The sequence below is a fragment of the Microtus pennsylvanicus genome, chromosome 18 (genome assembly GCF_037038515.1).
Source record: "Microtus pennsylvanicus isolate mMicPen1 chromosome 18, mMicPen1.hap1, whole genome shotgun sequence".
NCBI lineage: Eukaryota > Metazoa > Chordata > Mammalia > Rodentia > Cricetidae > Microtus > Microtus pennsylvanicus.
Window position 1 is genome coordinate 30,596,648 of NC_134596.1, and position 23,123 is coordinate 30,619,770.

Genomic DNA, 23,123 nt, shown 5'->3' on the forward strand with positions numbered 1-23,123 from the left:
GCGGGTCACAGGTCGCAGGCCTGCAGGCCCCGCCTCCCGGCGCCGGCGACTTCCGGCTTGAGTTACTCCTGGAGCCTTAGAAGCGTGAGTCGAGTTCGGCGTGGAGCCGGTGAGTGGCGACTTGCTAGGGAGGCCGGCGACCGGACGGTGGTGGGAACCCTCCGGGGAGGTGGGGGGTCGTGTCGGTAGGGCTAGGCGAGCAGGGCACGAGCAGCCGCACCTCTTCGGAGCCTGGGACCCTCGCCGGCAGCGACTCCCGGAGCCCGAAAGGAGGAAGGGCTTGCAGACCTCGGTTTGCCTTTTTTTTTTTTTTAATGGGATGTGGGGTGGGCGATGTGTTACGCACCTGCTGTGTCCCCAAGCACGTGATCCGAAACTTTTAAGGACACTCGGTGCAGTCGCGGGGCCGAGGTCCTCTCGTCTGCTGAAAGTCAGCCAGCTTGACAAGAACGACAGACTTTTGGAAGGGCTAAAGTGGGGAAGGGGGAGATGTCCACTTTTCCCGTGGTCGTCTTGGGCCAGAGTGCCCGAGGGTGTACTGTCACCTAGCTGGGCGTCTCTGCACCCGACTCCTAGCTGCGTGATTCATCGCGCTTCCCGTGGTCGTCTTGGGCCAGAGTGCCCGAGGGTGTACTGTCACCTAGCTGGGCGTCTCTGCACCCGACTCCTAGCTGCGTGATTCATCGCGCCGCCGCCGATCGGGAAACTCCCAGCGCACTCCACAGGTACCTTAAGGGTGTGTGGACTTTGCAGTGGAACTTGGGCTAGTACTGCCGTATCCCGTCGGGGGCAGAGGGAATTCGATGTGGCTAAACATTCCTTGGGTTCTCAGCTGAGGAGTCTGAGGTGGCTGGTAAACGCCAGCATCTGTTTCTCAGTTTGTCCATTTTTGTGGCTGTTGTGGTTGTTTTTCCCAGACCCTTAAACTTTGTATCACTTGTAAGTTGCGTTTGTTTACTTTTTAGTCCCAGGAAGTAAGCAACCATGGTGCTCAATGGCGTTGATAAGATGAGTCAGCTTCAGAAAAACACTGCCAACATCAGGAATATCTGTGTCTTGGCTCACGTTGACCATGGTAAGACGCTTTTAAAATGACTTTTTCCTAACGAAGGAGACATGTCTCCCTATGTTTCATTGAAGTGATGAAAGCCATGCTTGCCAAGATGTTGTGTGTGTATGTCATGTCAGAGAAGCGTCTGTAAAACGTTTGTAGTCATCGGGTTAACTGGTGATTAGCATTCTTCCGCATAGGATTTCGTTCACCTAATGCTTTTCTATTTGAACTTGAATTTTTGTTACATTATGGAAAAGTTTTTGAAATATTAAAGCATCTGTGGTCATGGGAGAGGGTATCTCCTAGGAATCATATTAAATTCATCGCCTACTGCCTGAGCATCTGCTAAGTTTGCGGCGTTTTGTTATATTTATGAGGAGCTAGACATCTCTGAGGTGGCCACCTGCCCAGCTGTAGAGGTTTTAGGGACAAATCAGAGCAATGTGATGATTTTGGGAGGCGGGGGAATGATAGGTAAGAGTTGTGAGAACTGGAGGATTGGGTCGCCCAATTGGGCCAAGAGAAGCTGTCAGACGTGTCCTTTGAGGAGGGAGGGGCCTTTAGCTGATAGGTAGTGACAAGCCTTAGAAGTGGCGGTGTGTGAACAGGGGCAGGAGGAAAAGATAGGCTTCAAGTGTAGATACGGTAAAGGCCGGGGTAGCTGACATTTGTTTGTTGGATAGACATTCCTTTGACCCCATCAGATGGCTTCCTTCTGAGTCTGCTCGCCAGTGAAACTCTTCCTTCTAGTAGCTGCCACTCGGTTTAGAATGGCTGGTGGAGTCAAAGGCAAAGGGAGTGGACTCGGGGAGGAGGCAGGCTGGGTCTTGTCCCTTAGAGCTTGTCAGGCCTGCAGAGCTGTAAGAGACGGGCTACCTACTCTATCCTTGCAGTTAGCCATCTTAAACACTTCACCTGGCCCGTTTGAGCTTCAGTGTGCAGCCTGTGTAAGAGGATGATAGTGAGAATCTCTAGTCAGCAGTGAAATACTTAGTCATGAAAATGCTCCTTCACGGTTTTTATTAGCAGGTAGGGAGCCATTGGAGAAAAAAAAAGCCAGGGCGAAGTACTCGAATTGTAGATGAGATTAGATTGGTAAAGGTGCTTGGGTGGGTTGAAAGGTAGAAAAGCGACCTGGTGACCCTTGTCATTAAGGTGAGCTCTGAAGAGAAGGTAGGTGGGACAGAAACTGAGAGAGAATGGATCACTTTCTAGGAAGAGCCAACTGAGACTGTGTCTTGTATACAAACCAGTGACTAGCCTACTCCATGAGTTTTATGATTATGTGCACCTGTTTGGAGGGTATGGGGTCTAGCCAAAGGTTTTACTTGGTTTTTTTCCTTTTTGTTTCTGTTTTGTTTTTGCTTTGAGAACAAAATAGCAGATTCACTACTGTGTATGTATCCAACATTGTTGTTCCAGGAATTCTGCCTTACTTAATAATAGGAAGTCCCCTCCTTTGTGGTACATTCCAAGGGGTGTATGTTTGCCATACATAAAATGAATTCTACTCTGTCATACAGCAGGAAGGTGATCGTCTAGGATTATATATTAAAACGCATTATCTAAGCTCTCTAGAGGGCCTGGGATTGGTCCCTGGCTCATGCTATTACACAGTTTGTACAGTTTCTTTATATATTCACAGTCTACAGAAAGCTGGATTGAAGGAATAATCCAGTCATTTGTTAGGCCTACCCGGCTGTGGAACTTGAGTGCTTATGCCATTCTTTAAACGCAGGTACCTGGTTATGCCACTTGAAATTGATTGGCAATAGTCTGATAAAGGTAACTATAAATGTACATTTGATTATGCAAAGAGTTTCTTCCATTGTAAAGTAGATGCCAGGTTTAGTTTTGAACCTGGGTTGCTCTTGCCGCTCCAGCGTAGCGCTTCAGAGGTTGTATTGCAAACAAGAAAACAATTTCCTTAGGAAATAAGTGTGACAGGTTAACTAGCAAATGTTGTCGAGGTCACACATAGGTAGCTGTAACAGAAGACTGTGTGCTTTTGTTGTCGAGGGTCACACATAGGTAGCTGTGACAGAAGACTGCGTGCTTTTGTTGTCGAGGGTCACACATAGGTAGCTGTGACAGAAGACTGCGTGCTTCTATTTTCTGGTGGTGACTTACCCAGCTTACCTTCCTGAGGTGACTGCTGTTGTTGTCCTTGTTACTTTGAGTCCCGAGTGTGCTCAGTTGTGCGGGACGGTTGGTAAGTTGCAGTAACTAGTATAAACACTGGAGAAGATGGTCTGTCTCGTAGTGATTTGCCTCACCAAAGTCATGTTTCTCTCTGTAAAGTCGGCCTCAATTTAAGAAAATGTCTGGGCTTAAAATTAACCTGACAGCCTTTCGAGTGAAATTGGTGAGGTCCCCAGGTAGTAAATATAGCACTATAGAATGCTAGCCCCTTTAAACGAATGTATTGTAACTAATGTTATTTTAACAGGAAAAACTACCCTTGCTGATTGTCTTATATCTAGTAATGGAATCATCTCCAGCCGCCTGGCAGGCAAGGTATGTTGTTAGATTTGGTAAATACTTGTTGCACTTTAATGAGTATTAGCTATCGCTAATGTCCCCATCCCTTTGCTTTGTTCTTCAGTGATCTAAACATGTAGAAGGAACTGGCAACCCAGTAAGTTAAGATAAAATAGGTATTGAGAAAAGTTCACTTGTATGTTGCTTTTTGTTACATATTCTATAAGGGCAGAAGTGACTTGTGGCAAATCAGCAGTTACATGATCTCAAGATTTCACAGGTGGATATGTTGGCTGGTGTGAGAGGAAGGCACAAAATAGCGAGAATAAAGACCAGTTTCTGGGTGTTGTGCCTGATTTGAGTGGAACTTATACTTAGAGAACAACAGAACGTGTCAAATTGCATAAGACCGTGAAGATTAGCCCAAGGCATGCAAGAACGAAAGGAAAACTGGAGGATCGTGTTGCAGACACTGCTTTAGGGGTTGATGAGATAGCCATGTAGGCAGAAGTGCTTGCTGTGGGGCCGGATGTCCTGCATGAGGTTCTTGGGATCCGCCTGATAGGAAGGGAGAACACACTCTTACAGATTGTCCTCTGACCTTTGTGCAGGGTGTGTGGGCATGGACACACACACATACACACGCACGCATTGTGATGAGCAGAAAGAACCCCAGATGCCTTTGTGCATGTTTTGAACCCTTTAATCCTTCCTGGCTGAGAGGTAGCTGAGCAGTGCTCTGGGAAGCTGTGTGAATGCATTTGTGGCAGCTCCTCTCAGTCCATCTGTGCATTCCCTCAGCTGACCTCGCTTCTCCAGCTCCTACCACCTCAAAACCCACAGGGGCCGGATATAGCTTATATATTTGAATTGAAAGCTAACTCCATTTTCATGTTGCATTTTTGTCACTGGAAAGTAACAAAATATGTTGTGCTTTTCTAGTTAAGGTATATGGACAGCAGAGAAGATGAACAGGTCAGAGGGATCACCATGAAATCCAGCGCCATTTCACTACACTATGCAGAAGGTAAACCCATCTGTGTTTTAGAGAACTCGGTTTTCATCTTTCATGCCCCTCCCCTTCTCCTTCTGAATTAATCAGATGCCTCGGTTTCTTTGCTTTGTGTTCCATGCATTTCATTCTGGCTACTCCAAATGATGTGTTGTCAGAGTCAGCCTGTCCAGGCCTGGATGCGGATGGGGACCTCTCGCTGGCGTGAGGGCAGAAGAACTGGCAGTTCACAGCTGCCCCCCTCCACCAGGTGACTGTGTTGATTTCTTCACAAGGAAGGTCAGGAGCTAGGACTTGCCTGGCTCTTCCTCGGCCTTCCTTTTCCTGACTGGATTCCGCTTCTGCTCCATGGCCGCCATATGGGACTTGAGAGTCCTAGTTACATAGCTGTGGCTTCCTCCGACCACTGCCACCTGTTGCTCTGATCAGTACTATCTTGTCATTCTGGTAGCAACACGGGAATTCTCTGACAGAAATTACAAACAAAAGCCATGAACTGTATGGTCACAAAAGGTTTGTATTGGTGAAAGCATGCCAGTAACTTAAATGTTAAGAAGAGAATGACTAAATGAATTATTACATCCATGCTGCTTGAATGCTTAATTATATAGAATTATAATTATATAGGTTATTTATAATTATATGAAAATGGTATGTTAAGAGACAGAAAAGCCAATTGCAGTCTTTTTTGAGGTATGAACGTGTACGTGCTTCTGGAAGGATACATTTTACACTGCCAGAGTAAATACTCCCAGAAACTAGATAATGATAAAATTCGTGCTTTTCAAAATACATATTTTTGTACTGTTAGAACACTATACAATTTGTATATTTTGATATTTTGAAAAAAATAATAAAGACTTATTTCCCTAATGGAGTGACCTGTGGTTCATCTTTCACAGTGTTGAATCTTCTGGAATCAAGGGAGGCACTGTGTGGAGTGTGGCCATTTTATATCAAACTAGTTTTGGAACTTTTTAAAAAAAATTATTTATTTATTTATTTATTTATTTATTATATGTACAGCATTCCTTCCATGTGTGCCTGCAAGCCAGAAGGGGGCGCCAGGTCTCATTATAGATGGCTGTGAGCCACCATTTTAAGCACGCCAATCCCCAGTGTTAGTATTTCAAGTATGCTCTTTTTTGTTTAATGCCACCTCACATGTTTTAAGGGCTCTATTCCTGTTCTTGACTCAGAGAATAGGGTCACAGATCTAACCGTACTACTTTATAGACTTGAAGAGATTGTAATCTTTTATTGCCTTTTTAACTTCAAGGTTCCTCTAGTGTTGGTTTTAATTGTGCCCCAAATCTGAATCTGCTCTCACTGCCCTTGCCTACTTTATTCAGGTTTTACTTGCATACCGTGAAATTCAGCAATCCACATCCTCACTGTCTTTCTGATAGAGAACCCTGGGGACTGAGTGGCCTAACATGTTTTTGTTAAACTCTGGCTTTGGGAAGCTTGATCTTAGAATGTTCTAGACACATGATTCTTTGGAGGTTGCACAGAGACAGAGATACAAACTGCCTTGAGTTGGGGTGGAATGATTTATTGAATATAAGTTAAAAATAACTAGAGATACTTTTCATATAGCTACCTCATAACTTGATTAAGTGGGCATTTGGGGTTCACACAAGTGGCAGTCACTTGTGCCAGGATTTACTTTGCCTGGGGAGATGGGAGCACAGTAGCTTTTTCTGCAATGGAGTCCAGGTGTAGGGTCTTCTCTCTGGGTGAGTGTGGTGAGCAGGTTCAGGATTCACACTCACAGTGGCTTCTGCCCTGTGGTTCTGCCTTAACTCCAGAGACTGAGCCACATGGCACTGACTCTGTCTGCTCCCCGCCAGGCTACCCAAGGCCAGAGAGTACCAGAAAGTGTTTGGTGGCACAGGCGTCTCTTTCCTCCAGTCCACATGTTAGTCTAGGAGGGAAGGATTCCCTGTCCCTCACTTGACTGAAAGATCAGAGTTTATTTCCCCTCTTGTGACAATGGCTTTTCTTCATTCTGTGAAGCATGCAACTGATGCCAAGATTAAGACAAAACTGGTGACGGCTGAACTCTGAGCTAGATGTCTCGTGTGTGGCTTTGCTTATCCCCAGAGCATCCCGCTGAGATGGCTGTTCTTATTTCACTTATGCTCAAACTGGACTTCAGACATCAAGAGAGTTTATGGAGGACAGTAGTTTCTAGAAAACAGTAGCAAGCCTAGGAACCAAGTAATTACATTTCCAGTCTACTTGCTTAGATCTGGAGACTGTTGTGAGCTAGGCTAGGCCCCTACTAATTCTTCCTGAAGCTTCGCTTCTTTCCACCACAGATTTCCTGGGATTACTTTTGGACATCTTGTGGCCAGCATTGCCCACATGCCTGTTGTCCTTGGTCACTGCCCAAGATGTAAGCCACATGGCTGCCTCGGCTGTTTTGACTGTGAGGCTCAGAGTGAGGTTCTAGCTGGATGTCCTAGAGATCGGTATTTGTATATGCTCTTGTATCCAGCTCTGTGACAAGAGGCTTCTACTGTGGAGGGCTTAGAACAATGACAGGCACAAATAAGCGAGCCACAGATGTTAGCTCAGGCTGTGGTACTGCAGTGGTACTTTATCTTGTCATCCCATTAAGATGTTGGGATTATATCCCAGAGAAGGTCTTTATGTGGTCCGTAGATTGTACCATTTGGCCTTGTAGTAATTCTCTAAGGTTGCAGTTGATAAGCACAAAGTGAAGGGGAGGAGCAAAGGGAAAGTATTTACATCAGAGCATTTGAGTAGTTGATTTGACTTTAAAATGGTATCAGATCTGGCCGTAATGGGGGTTAAGTGCGGTTATTATGTTATATAACGGCAGTACGGTTATTATTCACATGGCTTGTGTGCCACTGTTAAATCTCTGTATGTGTTGATGACCAGTTGTCCTGGTGTGCCTGGCGCTTCGGTGGGCTGTGTGAATTTAGTGCTCAAGCCAGACAGATACAGTCGAGGTGTCCCCACACTGTGAGTGTACGTTTGTTGGGGATACTAAAGGAGGTAGAGCCTGCATTACCTGGCACGTAATGTCTGCTCCTCACAGTTTTCTGCAAACACGGCTCCTTGAGAAAGCATAGGAGGAGTTTGAACTTGGTAACCACTTCCTGTTTTAAATAGGCATCTGAGGCCCCTTTAAAGAGCTTTTACCTCTGAGCCCTTAAGCATTTGTTTCTTTCCATCTCAACTAACTAATGTATAAAATAGTAGAGTTAGTTATCTCATAGATAATCTAATATATGTTGGGTGTGTTAAATGTCTCTAGCGCAGTGGTAGGTATACACTAAGCTCTTGATGGAGTTCTTTAGTGTTCGCTGGAGAGGCTGTTTGATTCCACGTGTGCAGTGGTAAAGTTGGAAGGATAGCAACCTACTGAAGCTTTGGCTTCTGGAGCTTTGTTTAGTCTTAGAAACATCTTCCCAAGCTTGCAGGAAGAGGCTTGCTTGCCCACACAGCTGAAAATGTGTCTTCAAATTTTATTTCAGGTAATGAGGAGTACCTGATAAATCTGATAGACTCCCCGGGCCACGTGGATTTCTCCTCCGAAGTATCAACAGCGGTTCGCATCTGTGATGGGTGCATCATTGTGGTGGATGCTGTGGAGGGGGTCTGTCCACAGGTGAGGCCTATGGGCCGAATGGTCTTCTGTTTGACTGGCCGAGGAGGGTGAAGAGGAGGAGGCCCTGCTGGTTGCTCTGTACCATCAGCAGACAGTGGGCTTTATGTCTCACATCTGACAATGTTCCAATCTCTGATGAAGTTTATCCCCAGAATCTTAACGAGGTCATAAGAGATAGTGACCACTCTTTGATAGATGTGTCTGGGATATCTAAAAGCAAAAGTGGGAAAATGTTAGGTTTGAGAGGGACCTGGAGGCTCTGCTCCAATGGGAAAAGTTTTCAAGTCATAGAAGGCTGTTGGTAGCATGGTATGGAGCTAATTCTCCCTAGACAGGACAGTTATCTTCTGCTGGAGTCTCGGAACGTGTGCACGAATGTGCACACACATCCTTCCTACTTAAGACATTTTTCTACATCCTTAATCTAGTGTTTCTGTTCTTAGCAAAGTTGCAAGAATTTGCCACTAAGGCCAGAGTCAACGAGTAACTGTGGCAAGTAAAATTCAGAAAGACTAATTCATTTCTCATAACAGTTTTTTTAAACTTGCATCTCATCTTACAAAACAAACAAGCAAACAGAAACCCAAAATCTAAAGTCAGTTTTGAATTTTTCTTAGTATATATGTTTTGTTTTAATGCTTAAAAAAATACTGAAAGGTTTAATTTTTTTAATGGAGGAAGTTTAATATTCCAGGAAGATGCACTCTATACAGTCTCTGCGCATGTTCCCCTGAGGCCACAAGGGGCTCAACTTGAGGAGTACAGCCTTATCCTGTGCAGTGTTAGTGGCCTCTGACAGGGTGGGTGACGTGAAGACAACCGAATAGGATAGTAGAATAGTGGTCACGTGGAAGGCCATGGGGTGGGGAGCAGGGGTATTCCCTTCTGCGACTGTTGTACTTGTGACCTATCTATATGCTATGCTAGGCATTTGCTCGATGGTTCTTTGAATTTGTGTGTGTGTGTGTGTGTGTGTACTTGCAGAGCGCCTGGTAAACATGTATGTGTGTGTAGTTAGTCTGGGTGGTTATAATGCAGCCTGAGAACGTGTTATTAATTGAGATTTTCTTATGTGTCTTAGTCTTAGATCACGAGGGGTTTTTTTGCTTTGTTTTTATCAGACACAGGCAGTCCTGCGACAAGCCTGGCTTGAGAACATCCGTCCTGTCTTAGTGATTAATAAGCTAGATCGCCTGATCGTGGAGCTAAAGTTAACCCCCCAAGAGGCCTACTCTCACCTCAAGAATATTTTAGAACAGGTATAGTATTCTTTAGTACTTTAAAATTGGGCTGAAAGGCTATGCAATATGAGGGGGTATTAGGAGAAATACATTTATTTGAAAGTTTATCACTTAAGATTCCTGTCCATTGGAGTCACCAGCTGTGCAGAGGGGAGAACTGGTCTGTAGTGGGAGCTGTGGGCTGGCATTGCTGACACCAACTCCCGGCCGCCTGGCTAGCTTATGCCCGAAATAACAACACACAAATTGTATTCATTTAAACACTGCTTGGCCCATTAGCTCTAGCCTCTTACTAGCTAACTCTCACATCTTGACTAACCCATTTCTAATAATGTGTGTAGCACCACGAGGTGGTGTCTTACCAGGAAGATTCTAGCGTACCTCCATCTTGGACTGGGGCTTCATCATGTCTGACTAGAGAGGAGAGGCATGGCATCTGGCTCACTTCCCTTCTTCCCAGCATTTTGTTCTGTCTACTCCACCTACCTAATTTTCTGACCTATCAGACCAAGCAGTTTTCTTTATTGATTAACCAATTAAACAACAGATTGACAAATGACCTTCCCATATCACTGGTCTGCTTTTGGGAGTTGCTTTTGTTTCCCAGAACCCATCAGTGTCAGACTTGGATGGTAGGCTCTCATGTTGAAAATTTCTGTTTTTTGGTTTTTTGTTTTGATTTTATTTTTTGTTTTTTTAAGTGAAGTGTTATATTTTTATGGTATTTTTGTTTTTAGATGAAAGTTTGTTTAGATACTGATTTGTTTATTTAGCAAACATCTGTGTAGATGTATGCAGTACCAAATGTCCATGGTATCTGAGGGATGATATCAGTGTATAGGGATGTATAGGATGGGCACACCAGAGGCCCTGTTTTCAACGCACTCCCAGTGTAGCGAGTGAAACAGACAATTGAGACATTTGAGAGCAACCAGCCGCCCCCATGTGATTTCAGAGCACAGAAGCTGCTCAACCCAGTCTGAGCCAGAAAGGAGAAGACAGTCTCACAGTGAGACTGAGATGGAGGAACCATGAATGTTTGCCGAGTTGAAAGTTAGAGGAAGAGCATTTACAGGAGACAAAACAAAAGTACACAGTCATGAAGCCAGAGAGAGCATGGGCAGTGTTTCCATCAAGGAGATTGTGTGCTATAGCTTAAGATTTGAGAGCACATGACACAAATTGATACAAAATGGGACCTGGCAGAAATAAAAGGATAAAAAACCAAAAACAGTGTAAGCCTTACATTGTAAAAATGTGAGGCCTGTGTCGTGCAGAGGAATTTGAGCATCTTGCAGAGCAGCATGGGTACATTTCTTTGCTAACTGGAGGAAAGACAAGTGTAGGGCATGGCGAGGGACTGGGTGCCTGCACAATAGGAAGAGCTGTAGGCGTTGCCTACCTGGCAGAAACACCGTGTAGCCTGCTCGCCACAGTGAGCGGCAAGAGAAGAGCTGGCAGCCTTTGTAGATATAAGCAGAGCGTAAGTTAGGAGATGGGGACTGGTTGGGATTCTGAGTAGCGGGCTTCATCTTTCACTCCGAGGTAGGAAGTAAGATCACTCACTTGAGACTAGACACTGGAAAGAGGGATGAAGAATGCTAGGAACTGCAGACAGCTGGTACGGGAACTAGAAGGGTTGATTGAAGTCTGGGGATTTGAATGGGATGAGTTCTTAGTGAGTTCTCCCAGGACTAAAACAGTCCCCACAGATGGCCCTTTGGAAGCCTTATTAGAAGCCTTCGGTTTGTTGGAATTTGAGATAACAGTTTAATACGTGTAAGTTATTTGTTGATTCTAATGTCAGCTGCAGTGAACTCAAGCTCTGACAGTGGCTTTAGCCTTAGTCACTGATAGGCAGTGTGTTCCCGCCCACACATATGGGCGTCCCAAGCATATGATTGACACTTTGCCATTTCGCCATCTCTCCTAGATTAACGCACTTACAGGAACTCTTTTTACTTCTAAAGTCCTAGAAGAAAGAGCAGAGAGAGAGACAGAATCCCAGGTGAAGACCCATTCCGAACAAGGCGATCAAGTGTACGACTGGAGCACTGGCTTGGAGGACGCCGATGACTCTCAGCTGTACTTCTCCCCGGAGCAGGGCAATGTGGTGTTCACCAGCGCAATAGATGGCTGGGGCTTCGGGTGAGCCCTTCCACATCTCTGTCTCTTGGTGTTTTAACTCTGTTCTTATGTAGCCGTAACTTCATATCACGGGAACTAATAGAGTTATGTTGTACCCTCTGCTCAGTGTCCTGCCTTGCCCCATGCTTATGCCGTGAAAATGGTAAGACAGAGTCACTTACGGAGCGGTAGCATGGACATGGGCCAGCTAGAGACCTCTCTTCATCCTCATGGAGCTTCTGTACCGCACTGTGTCCCGTGCAGCTCCATCTGCTTCCCCTCAAGCCCTGCATAACCCAGACTGACACCATTGATGGCCTTCATTTCTGTAATTTGCTATTTTAAGAATGTTAGGGAAATTAAATCAAAACAGTATGCTATAGTAGAGCCAAATAACTTGTAGCCTTTTTAAGTTTCCTTTTTACTCGGCATAATTTTTCTTGATACTGATACAAATTGTTGCACATATTAAAGCATGAGTCATCCTTTTCTGAGATGCTTAGAACCAGAAGTGTTTCATAGTTAGATTTTTAAAAATATTTACATGTACACAAAGTGTCTTGGGGATGGGACAGAAGCTGTGATCCAGTATTCACTTGCATTATGTGTGCATGGTCTGACGTAACATTGCCCAGCATTTTAAGTTTGGACTAGAGCTGAATGTAAAAGGTCGTGGGAAATTTTCTACCTATGGTGCTGTGTTAGTACTTAAAAAGTTTTAGATTTTAGATTTTGGATTAGGTGTGCTCAGCCTGTAATAGTTGGTCCTTTTTTATCTCCCCAGTGGTATTCAGTAGTATAGACTTACCAGCTTATCTGTTCAGCCACTAAGGAACATTTGGATGCTTTCCTGTTGGGGCCATTATAAGTGTATGGCTATGCCAGGCAAGCACTCTCCCAGCTAAGCTCCATCCCCAGCCAGGAAATTCAGTTTGTAAAGAAGTTACCAAGCAGCTCTCTGAAGGGCCTCTGCGCCTTCCTTTCCCGCAGCAGTGCCTGTGGCCTGCTTCATGATTTGACATCACTGTTGTCATTCTGGTCCTTCTCTGGGATGTGTGCTGAGAAGTGTGGTTTGAATCCACTTATCCTGACAGCCAGTGCTGGTCAGTCTTTCCCCATGCTGATTTTCCACCTCTGTGGTCTTATCTCTCTTCCTGTCCATTTTGTCTAGTTGTGTTTCTACAGCTGAGCTTTGAAAGCTCTGTGTGAACTGTAGGTGTCGGGCTTTTGTCTCACCTGTGCCTTGAAAGTATTTCTCCTGGTCTATGGTTTGGTTTTGCATCCTCTTGGCTGTGTCTTTTACAGAACAATTTTAATTTAGGTGAATCGGTATCTTAGTTTGGGTTTTTATTGCTCTGAAGAGACACCATAACCACAGCAATTCTCATAAAGGAAACATCTAGTTGGAGTGACTCGCTTACAGTTCAGGGATTCAGTTCATTATCATGGCAGGGAGTATGGCAGCATGCAGGCAGATATGGTGCAGGCTACTTCGTGACCAAAAGGGACCAGGAAGTCCACTGACTCCCTGGGCAGTATCCTGAGCATAGGAAACTCAAAGCTGCCCCACAGTGACACACTTCCTCCAAGGCCATACCCACCCCAACAAAGCCACAGTAACAGTGCCACTACCCTATGAGATTATTGGGGCCAGTTACATTCACGCTACCACAATCAGCTTACCACGTTTTCTGAGTTTTGCACTTTGAATCAAGTTGAATAACTGCCTCCCTGAAGACCCTGAAGATTTCTTTCCTTTTTAAATGTTTTTATTCATGCATGTAAATACTATATTTTTATCATACTCATCGTCTCTTGTCCCCATTCCCCTTTCTCACCAGTCTCTCTTCCACGTTCATGTCTCTTGTGACGTTCATGTTTACATCTAAGTCTGGTTCATTTTTTTTTTAAATTTTTTTATTGATAAAAGGAGGATAAAGAAAAGAAAAAAAAACAAATTTCCACCTCCTCCCACCAGCCTCCCATTTCCCTCCCCCTCCTCCCACTCTTCTCCCCCTCCTCCCACTCTTCTCCCCCTCCTCCCACTCTTCTCCCCCTCCTCCCACCCCTCTCCCCTTCCCCCCACTCCTCTCCCCCTCCCTTTCCAGTCCAAAGAGCTGTCAGGGTTCCCTGCCCTGTGGTAAGTCCTAGGTCCTCCCCCCTCCATCCATATCTAGGAAGGTGAACATCCAGACTGGCTAGGCTCCCATCAAGCCAGCACATTGCGTAGGATCAAAACCGCGTGCCAATGTCCTTGGCGTCTCATCAGCCCTCATTGTTCGCCATGTTCCGAGAGTCCAGTTTTATCCCATGCTTTTTCTGGTAACAGTCCAGCTGGCCTTGGTGAGCTCCCAGTAGATCATCTCCACTGTCTCAGTGGGTGGGTGCACCCCTCGTGGTCCCGACTTCTTTGCTCATGTTCTCCCTCCTTCTGCTCCTCATTGGGATCTTGGGAGCTCAGTCCAGTGCTCCAGCGTGGGTCTCTGTCTCTATCTCCATCCATCGCCAGATGCGAGTTCTAGGATGATATGCAATATATTCGTCAGTATTGCTCTAGGGTAGGGTCATTTCAGGTTCCCTATCCTCAGCTGCCCAGGGAACTAACTGGGGACCTCAGCTTGGGCACCTGGGAGCCCCTCTAGGGTCAAGTCTCCTGCCCACCCTAAAGTGGGTCCCTTAACTAAGAATTGTGGTTCCGTGCTCCCCTATCCAACCTTCCTTTATCCTGATCCTCCTGTTTCCCCAAGTCCCCCCTCCTTCCCTTCTACCTTTTCTCTCCCCATCTCCCCTAACCCTCATCCCACCCCACCCCCAAGATCCCACTTTTCTCCCCGGCAATTTTGTCTACTTCCCTTATCCAAGAGGATAACTATATGTTTTTCCTTGGGTTCACCTTCTTACTTTAAGTCTGGTTCATTTTGAGTTAGTAACTTTGCGTAACATATGTGGCTTGGATTGAAGTTGACTTTTCTATTTTCGTGTCATTGAAAAAGCTGTCCCTTCCCTTGTTAAGTTTCTGTTGTGCCTTTACCAGAGTTACTTGGTCTGTTCTCCTACCCTAACCTTAGTTTAGTTCCTCTTTGGCAGTCTTTTGTGATTATAAAGCTTCTGTTCATCGACGAGCAATACACTTATTCCAATGCTAACAGAGGTTAATATGGGAAAAAGCTATATTAAGTATATACATATGGTAGCATTTGATTTGAATTATTTGATTAAATTCTCATAATAACCTTTGAAACCCATCCTGTCATCTCAGGTTTAGAAACACTGAGGATTTGTTCAGCTTTGCTCAGCTACTAAGGGACAGAGTTGGTATTAACATTAAAGTCAACCTTAGGTTTATTTTTTTAAAACCATGGTACTTCTCTTAGATCTTCCTTGTAGATTAGAGACCTAACCCTGACTTGTGCATGCTGGGGCTCTTTTTAACAAATTATAGATTATGGTTAACCTTAGTCCTTGTGCCTGAAAGGCTATGGCAAACTTAGATAAATGTAGGCCTGAGTGTAAGGAGAGAATGGGGATTAGGAACTCTTCCCTGCCTGTGCCATAGCTTGGTGGGGTCATATTCTGAAAAAATAAGAAGATTGGGCTAGAATGATTTCTAATCAAGTTACTATAGCTAGGCATGGAGGCTCATACTTATAATGTGTCACTTCTGCAAGGTGAGGCAGAAGGATCACAAGTTTGGGGGGAATATGAGCTGGCTGCATAGAGAGTTTTAGGTCAGCATAAACTACAGCCAAACTCTTTTATCTCATACAAAGAAAAGAAAGTGATTCACTCCGTTCTGTTACAAGCCCAGCCCTGTTAGTACACTAATTTTGAGCATTCTGCTGGTGAGCCACAAGGTGGAGGGCTTGTCCACAGTAGTGATTGTCATAATTTCATGGTTTATCCTCATTTGAGTTGGACAAATTGGAGGAAGCTCTCTGTGGGTGGAGAAGGGGTAGAGTCCTGAATGGAGAGAAAAAGGGTAACTTCCATATCCCTTTCAGGTTTCTCCAGTCTTAGGTATTACTAGTCGTCACTCTCTGTGCTAGACAAGGTTGGATGGATCGATGGACGGACTCACGCCTGTTCTCAGCAGGGTTTAGTTAGCTGAGGAGAAAATGCTGTTGGAAATGAGAGAACGCAGACTTTGTCCTCCCAGTTGTCTTCTGTCCTCAGTGGGTGGGAGCGTTGACAGCTACAGGTATCGGCAAGGTAGAAAGGTTAGAGGGTGGCTCTGTGTTGAAGAGGGCAAACTGGTAAGTATGGCTAGAGTGTGGACCTAGGTCTGCTGCCTAAGTGTGACCTTTTAATCAGGGGACTTAATCCAGGGACTCTGCCCTGGGGGAGAATACGTGGGAACCCTGAGTTGCTATTTTAGGTTACAGCCTGGAGGCCACCGCCTGTAGAATAGAAACAGAGAAGAAGAGACGGTGGAAACACCCTTCCTAGTAGTTTTGCTCGTCTCTGTGTGCCAAACCCAAGCTTCCTGCAGTGAGGTTAACGCACTGGGGTCTCAGAGGGCAAAGGATATGTCTTGATCACGTCCCACAATGCAGTTGTCAGTCAGCGAGGCAGGGGCTTATAGAATTTCGGAATTCGTTCAGAAGGCATTCGTGGGAGCTAGTTTGAAATTGTTCTGTAGAGAAAGTTAATTAGAACTCAAGAATGGAGAAACTGTGTTCGGAACATCAATATTTTAAGTGTCTAACAAAGAAAGGATGGAAGCGCTGAGTGACAGTGGGGGATGGGTCAGTGTGAATGAGAGGATTTTGTGCTTGCTATGCAATAAAAACTGAAGAGTGTCCAGAGGAAGATCTGAAGACTTTACCCTGTCTGCATGCAGTATGCTGGACTCAGGAAGCATTCAGGACGGTGGCCTGAGCAGCAGGGCAAATGTCTTATGATCCGTAGTCTCACAGAGAGTATTGCTGATAGAGTCTTTGCCACTTTTAGAATTTAAGATGGGGCATTGATGTGACTGTATTCTAAAATATAAAAGGAAATATAATTTGATTTAGGATATTAATTAACAAATTAGCAGATTTTAGAATTCTGGAGACAAGAAGTCAAAACCACACTGTACTTCCTCTGTCAGTGGTCTGAGGTGACCTGTAGAGATGGTTCGCTACTCTCTTGACCCAGAAAACCCTACAAAATCATGCAAATCAAGAGGTTCAGATCTCCGTGCTCACTTTAAGAACACCCATGAAGCCACCCACCCACGTCATCAAGGGTATGCATGTCCAAATGCCACCAAGCCTCTGAGTGATGTCACTTTAAAGAAGCCGTGTGTGCTGTGCTGGTGGCATAATGGTGGCACCAGTAGGTGTACCCAGCTGACACAGGACTGGCGACCAAAAAGATTGCTGAAGTTTTGCTGAGAATAATTGCTCAGCTTATGGGCTTAATGTAGAGTCTCTAGTCATGAACATCTCCAGTGACCAAAGACCTAACATGGCCGACGACTTACAGAGCTCGTGCCCGGATTAATCCACACTCAGCGCAAAGAACCAAGTTGTTCCAAAGCCACCGAAGAAACAAAAACAGGAATAAATTCAGCATAAAAATAAGTGCAGATGAAAGTAAAAAAAAAAATTCAAACTAGAAATCCCCCTCATCTAAACAGCTGTGGCAAAAGCTTGATATTCTTTATTAAATTTAGGAAGGAAAAGGCCATCTAGAAACTTGCCACATGAAAGATAATGATGCAAAAACACAGTGGACAGAATCCAGATACTGAAGGTTTGACTGGGAGCTGTCAATCAAATGTGCGCAGAAAAAGGAGGTGCTGAAGAGCGACCTATCCGTCAGCAGGTGCAGGGCTGACCTGTTTTCTGAGGTTCAGGACAGCCGGGGCTGCCATTCCTCATTGGGGAGAGAGACTTAGTACTCTGTCCACGGTTCTCTAGTGGAAAGCTGCAGGTGGCTCCAGGTCTCCGGAATGAGATAAGAACTTACAGAGCGAAGAAGAGTTTCCCATTTCAAAAAGGCAAAACCATAGTAACTAGTAATATGGGTTTTATAGAAACTAAAGTTTTGGGAAATTAAGAGGAAAACCTCTCCTAAATGAGTAACTACTTGATCATTTTGAAAGTGAAGTTTACACCGTAGTAAATTACAGAGAAAGTAAGAGACTCTTGAGCACTTCCGAACCTCAGCCGCTAGAGCTGTAATTTGGATTTTGACCTCTGGGTATTTTTCTCTGCCTTTGTCCTCAGCGAGAAGGGTCAGTTGTTATTTATTTTCAGCCGTCTGTCCTGTTTGCACTTTTCTGAGCCACTGCCTGATGACCTCAGCATTTCTCCTTCCTCCCGTGATTGTTGCCTGCAGCTCCTGCAGCTTCTCAATAACATCACTTAATTCATCTCGCATTAACCTCTGGCATGGGAAGAATGGTCCACAGGTGGGTGTGTATTTGTGAGTTCCAGGACGGCCAGGAAAAAAAAAACCCAAAAAACAACAACAAAAAATTCTTCAGTATGCTAACTTTGGATTCCTTCCTTAGTGAGGAGAATGACTGGTTTCTGATTTCTCCTCTTCTTTCTTTCTTTTTTTTTTTTTTAATGAATTTAAAAATAAACCTGCAGATTTGGAGTCACAACAAAATTGAGAGGAAAGTACAAATTTCACAGACACTCTCATCCATATGTAGATTTTCTGTGACCGTGATCCTTCACCAATGTAGTTCATTCGTTGTCATTGGTAAACACACACTGACACATCTTCAGCACTCAAGAGACCCCGTGGAGTTCACCTGTGGCCCTGTACCCTGCATTATCATCCATATAGAATAGTTTGACTTCTCTAGAAATTAGCAGTAAATATTAATACAGATTTTGGAGAAATATATCTTTTTGAAAATGTTTTTAAAAACCCAAAAGAAAACCTGCTCAGTAAGTAACTGTTGAATCAAATAGAAAAAGTTTACCTGAAAAACTTCTGTAAAACAAAGGACATGGCCAACAAGATAAAATGGCAGCCTACAGAATGGGAAAAGATCTTCATCAACCCTACATCAGACAGAGGGCTGATCTCCAAGATATACAAAAATCTCAAGAAATGATCATCAAAAAAAATAATCCAATAAAAAAAATGGGAAACAGACCTAAACAGAGAACTCTGAAAACATGAATCTAAAATGACTGGAAGACACTTAAGGAAATGTTCAACATGCTTAGCCCTCAGAGAAATGCAAATCAAAACAACTCTGAGATTTCCATCTTACACCTGTCAGAATGGCCAAGATAAAAAACACTGATGACAACTTACGCTGGAGAGGATGTGGGGTGAAGGGAACACTTCTGCATTGCTGGTGGGAGTGCAAGCTGGTACAGCTACTTTGGAAATCAGTATGGCGAGTTCTCAGGAAATTAGGAATCAATCTACCTCAAGTCCCTGTAATACCACCTTTCGGCATATACCCAAAGGATGCTCAACCATACCACAAGGACAGTACTCAACTATGTTCATAGCAGCATTGTTCGTCATATACAGAACCTGGAAACAAATGCCCCTCGACTGAAGAATGTATAAGGAAAATGTGGTACATATACACAATGGAGTACTACTCAGCAGAAAAAAATGACATTTTGAAATTTGCAGACAAATGAATGGATCTAGGAAACACCATATTGAATGAGGTAACCCAGACCCAGAAAGACAAATATCATTTGTACTCACTCATAAGTGTCTTTCAGACATAAAGCAAAGAAAAACCAGCCTAAAAATCACAATCCCAGAGAACCTAGACAACAATGAGGACCCTAAGAGAGATGGATATACATGGATCTAATCTACATGGTAAATAGAAAAAAACAAAATCTCCTGAGTAAATAGGGAGGGTGGGGATCATGGGAGAGGGCTGAAGGGGAGGAGAGAGAAAGGGAGGAGAGCGGAGAAAAATAGAAAACAACAAAAACAATGAAGTTTACACCGTAGCTCTGTCTATCCATTCCTGCCTCCCTGTAACCAGTGGCAACCCTGGGTGTTTTAACTCTCACATAGTTGAGACTTTCCTAAAATGCCGCATAGTCAAGTCGGCTGTAGTTTTTGCTCATTGGCCTCATTCATTCAACAATGAACACTTAGGATGCCTCCCTGTGTTTGCTTAGTGCTGAGTCAATGTCCCTGGTTGTACCACAGTTTGTCTGTTGACTTGTTTAAAGGACACTTTGCTTGCTTGCTTGCTTCAAATTTTGGAAATTGTGAATTGAACTGCTATAAACATCCATGTGCTGCATGTGTTTTTCATGGACATATGCTTTCAGTTTATGTGAATACTCAAATATGACTGCTGCATCCCAAGTGAGCATGTTTAGCCATCTAAGAAGCCACCACACTGCCTTCCCAAGAGGCGGTACTATTGCATTCCTACCAGTAATAGTGGAGTACCCGTTGTTCTACACCCATGTCAACCTTTCATGGTGTCGCTGTTCGGGAATCGGGCACTACATTTTCCTGATGGCAGGATGTGGAGTAAGAGTATTTCACTGCTGAGCCTGCTGGCTTGTAGGGAAGCACTGACTATTTATGCTAGCTTTGCTTGTAATCTTGATTTAGTTGGTTATTAGCTCCACCAACAGTTCTGTTGGTTCTTTTGAATTTTTCCACATGGATGACCATATCACCTTCAACCAAGGATCGATTACCTTTCTGATCATTGCAGTTGTGCTCTGGGCATCGTGTTGAAGAGCTGTGTAGAGGCCTTTTCATCTTGTTCCTGAGCTGCATCTTCTAAGATGCTAGGACTTTGAGAACTCTAGACAAGCTTTTGATAATGTGCACTATTTCCTGAGCCCTTTAACCAGAGGATGCCCTTCACCTCCCAGCTGGTTGACTCCTCTCTAGTGGGTGGAAACTGGTGCTGACTGGTTTTTCTGTGGGGGTTGATGAGAATTGAGGAAATGCACATTTCTCACTGATTACTCCAGGATGCTACCTCTCTAGTTTTGGCAGATTAAGGGCTCTAGATTCATTTCCCTTGTGAATAACAGTGCTTATGGCAATGGAGACCAAACATAATTTCTGTTATTAGTAGAGTTATGGTTGGTGGCCTCCTTACTTTTTGTCAAATTTCACACGGGAGCTGCAGCCTACATTCTGATTCGTGCCAGTGTATGGAATGTTGGACAGTGACACTGACCTCAGTGTCACCCTGCTTGTGTTTGAATCCCAATCTCACTACCTATGGAATATCTTTGTATCATTATCCCTTTCTATAAAATGAGCAAACTTTGTAGGACAGTTGAAAATATTAGGGTTGGTAGTACATACAGAGTATTTTGAATAGTATATGGCAAAGAAAGAGTGAAGTGTTAGCTATATTCATTGTTATTGCTATAACATGCACTATTGGTTCTCTTTCAGAATTGAGCACTTCGCCAGAATCTATAGTCAAAAAATTGGCATCAAGAAGGAAGTTCTTTTGAAGACCCTGTGGGGAGATTATTATATAAACATGAAGGCTAAGAAGATTATGAAAGTTGATCAGGTAGTGTAGTCTGTGTTGCTTAGATTGTTGGCTGTAGAAAACTTGTATTGTACAGCTTTATAGAAGCATCTCGGCCTTAGCTTGTGCAGAGGAGTTCACGGAGGACTTCCTGTGGCACAGAAGTGGAAAAGGTGCACAAGTCTTGTGCTCAGGCACTGTTTCTGTGGAGTTCCAGTTTATTCCATGAATAAAAAACAAAGTCTGCAATGAGAGGAATGCCCTGTTCTTATGAACGGTTTCCCATGTTTAAGAACGTAAGAAACCTGAGCGTTTGAAATGGAAGCCTATAAAGAGAGCCCCATCTCTTGAGTGAAGTCAGCTCGAAGCTTGGCTGTTTGGCTTTTTGATGGTAGTTGTGGGGCAGCCGCTGAGGTGTGTCTCCCAGATGCTCACGTTATTTCAGCACCCCTCTGGTTCCTAGAGGAAGAGAATTGGTGGCTTACTGGTAATGAGTTATTGGCTGTGTAGAGCGTGACTTTTGTCTTTACCATTAGTAAGTCCTCTAGCATAAATACAACAGCGCTGGGGTGAGAACGCGGCTGTGTCAATATTCAGGCACTAAAGCTGACATGTTCTTCTGTGCAGGCCAAAGGAAAGAAACCTTTATTTGTACAGTTGATCCTGGAAAATATTTGGAGTTTGTATGACGCGGTCTTGAAAAAGTAAGGCTCTTGTAAAATTGTTTCTTTTTGGGTGGGGTCATTTGTTCTTAGACAGCTGAGCTTGACTGGGACAGTGAACAGGGCTTCACGGCTGAGTTAGTTACAGGGCTTGGAAACAATTAGAAGCGTATGGCTCAAGTAAGGGAGATGAAGGGCTGGAGCAGCAGTGTGTTGCGGCCTGCAGGGCTGTTGAGAGCAGAGGCTGAAAGAAGAGCTGGGCCTTGCTTTATGTAAGCACAGTTTAAAGAAACGGTAATTGTGATGGGAGAGTTCAGATTGGGAACTGGGGAAGAACCTGGGACAAGTGCAGAAGAAAGCTGGCTTTATATAAACTTATCAACCCATGTACGGAATCAGAATGCTAGCGTTTGTTGGTAAAGCCGCGCCAGTAGGCATCGCTTGTTTCAGTAAATCGTACAACAGTGCTCTGTGCACGGCTCTGAGGAGTCTGAAAGTGATAGCATAGCCTGCTTGTCAGGGCCCCTTTACTTATTTTTGGCCACCTCTGAAAAAGTAACATGCAAAAAATAAAGGGTGTCAAAATTAAGCTAATTTTCCTTGCTACGCATTCATATCTGTTTATGTCTTCTCTCTCTCATCTTTCCCATAGGGACAAAGAAAAAATTGATAAAATTGTGACTTCTTTAGGATTAAGAATTGGAGCCCGGGAGGCGCGACATTCAGACCCTAAAGTGCAGATCAATGCCATTTGTAGCCAGTGGCTCCCCATATCCCACGCTGTTCTCTGTATCCTTTGTTTTAGTGGTCTGGAATGAGATAGATTTTATAAAATAAGATAAAAACAGTTTTTCATTGCCAATCAGATAACCCTCTAGAAATAACCCATTCTAATCCAATGTTAGTCTTTTCTGTTTACTTCTTGTTCTGTCTTGAACCAATATGAAATACTAGAAAAATTAACATGAGTTAATATTAATTTTATAAAGTATTCTTCTTCAAACAATATGTGTCCTCTAAAAAAATGCAATAACAATAAAATAGCTGATATGATAAAATAAAACAAAACTTTTCACAAGACTCGTGAACTAGATATTTAGAGTCAGTGGCCATCCTGGAAGCAGGTCCAGATTTTGAGAGCAGGGTCAGAAAGCAATGTCCCTTGCTGCCCGGGCATCTCTGTATAAACGTGCCTGTCACTCTGAAAGTGTAGAATCCTTGACGACAGGCCTCAGCTATGGTGTGTCAGAAACTGCCCAGTCCTCTTGACATGACATCGGAGCGTGTGGAAAAACTGCTGTGCACAGGATCACAGACATTTGAGTCTCTTCCACCGGAAACCCAAGCCCTGAAAGCAGGTGAGGAACGATGGGAACATTGCGGTGTACTACACTGTTGACTGCCCACAGTCCAGGCTGCGTGCTAGTTTACAGGAAGGCCAGTTTGTCACACATC

At 44.1% G+C, this 23,123-nt stretch overlaps 1 protein-coding gene across 1 annotated transcript in view; it reads left to right on the forward strand.

Moving 5' to 3' along the window:
• The first annotated feature begins 27 nt into the window (after positions 1-27).
• Positions 28-23,123, forward strand: part of Efl1 (elongation factor like GTPase 1) — a 101,464-nt gene continuing 78,368 nt past the window's right edge. Inside the window, exons 1-11 of the mRNA XM_075952317.1 lie at positions 28-109; positions 966-1,075; positions 3,504-3,571; positions 4,478-4,562; positions 8,060-8,193; positions 9,315-9,452; positions 11,368-11,582; positions 20,925-21,048; positions 21,634-21,710; positions 22,321-22,457; positions 22,904-23,026. Coding sequence (XP_075808432.1) covers positions 985-1,075; positions 3,504-3,571; positions 4,478-4,562; positions 8,060-8,193; positions 9,315-9,452; positions 11,368-11,582; positions 20,925-21,048; positions 21,634-21,710; positions 22,321-22,457; positions 22,904-23,026 — 1,192 coding nt within the window. The 5' untranslated portion in view covers positions 28-109; positions 966-984. The remainder of the gene's footprint in view (positions 110-965; positions 1,076-3,503; positions 3,572-4,477; positions 4,563-8,059; positions 8,194-9,314; positions 9,453-11,367; positions 11,583-20,924; positions 21,049-21,633; positions 21,711-22,320; positions 22,458-22,903; positions 23,027-23,123) is intronic.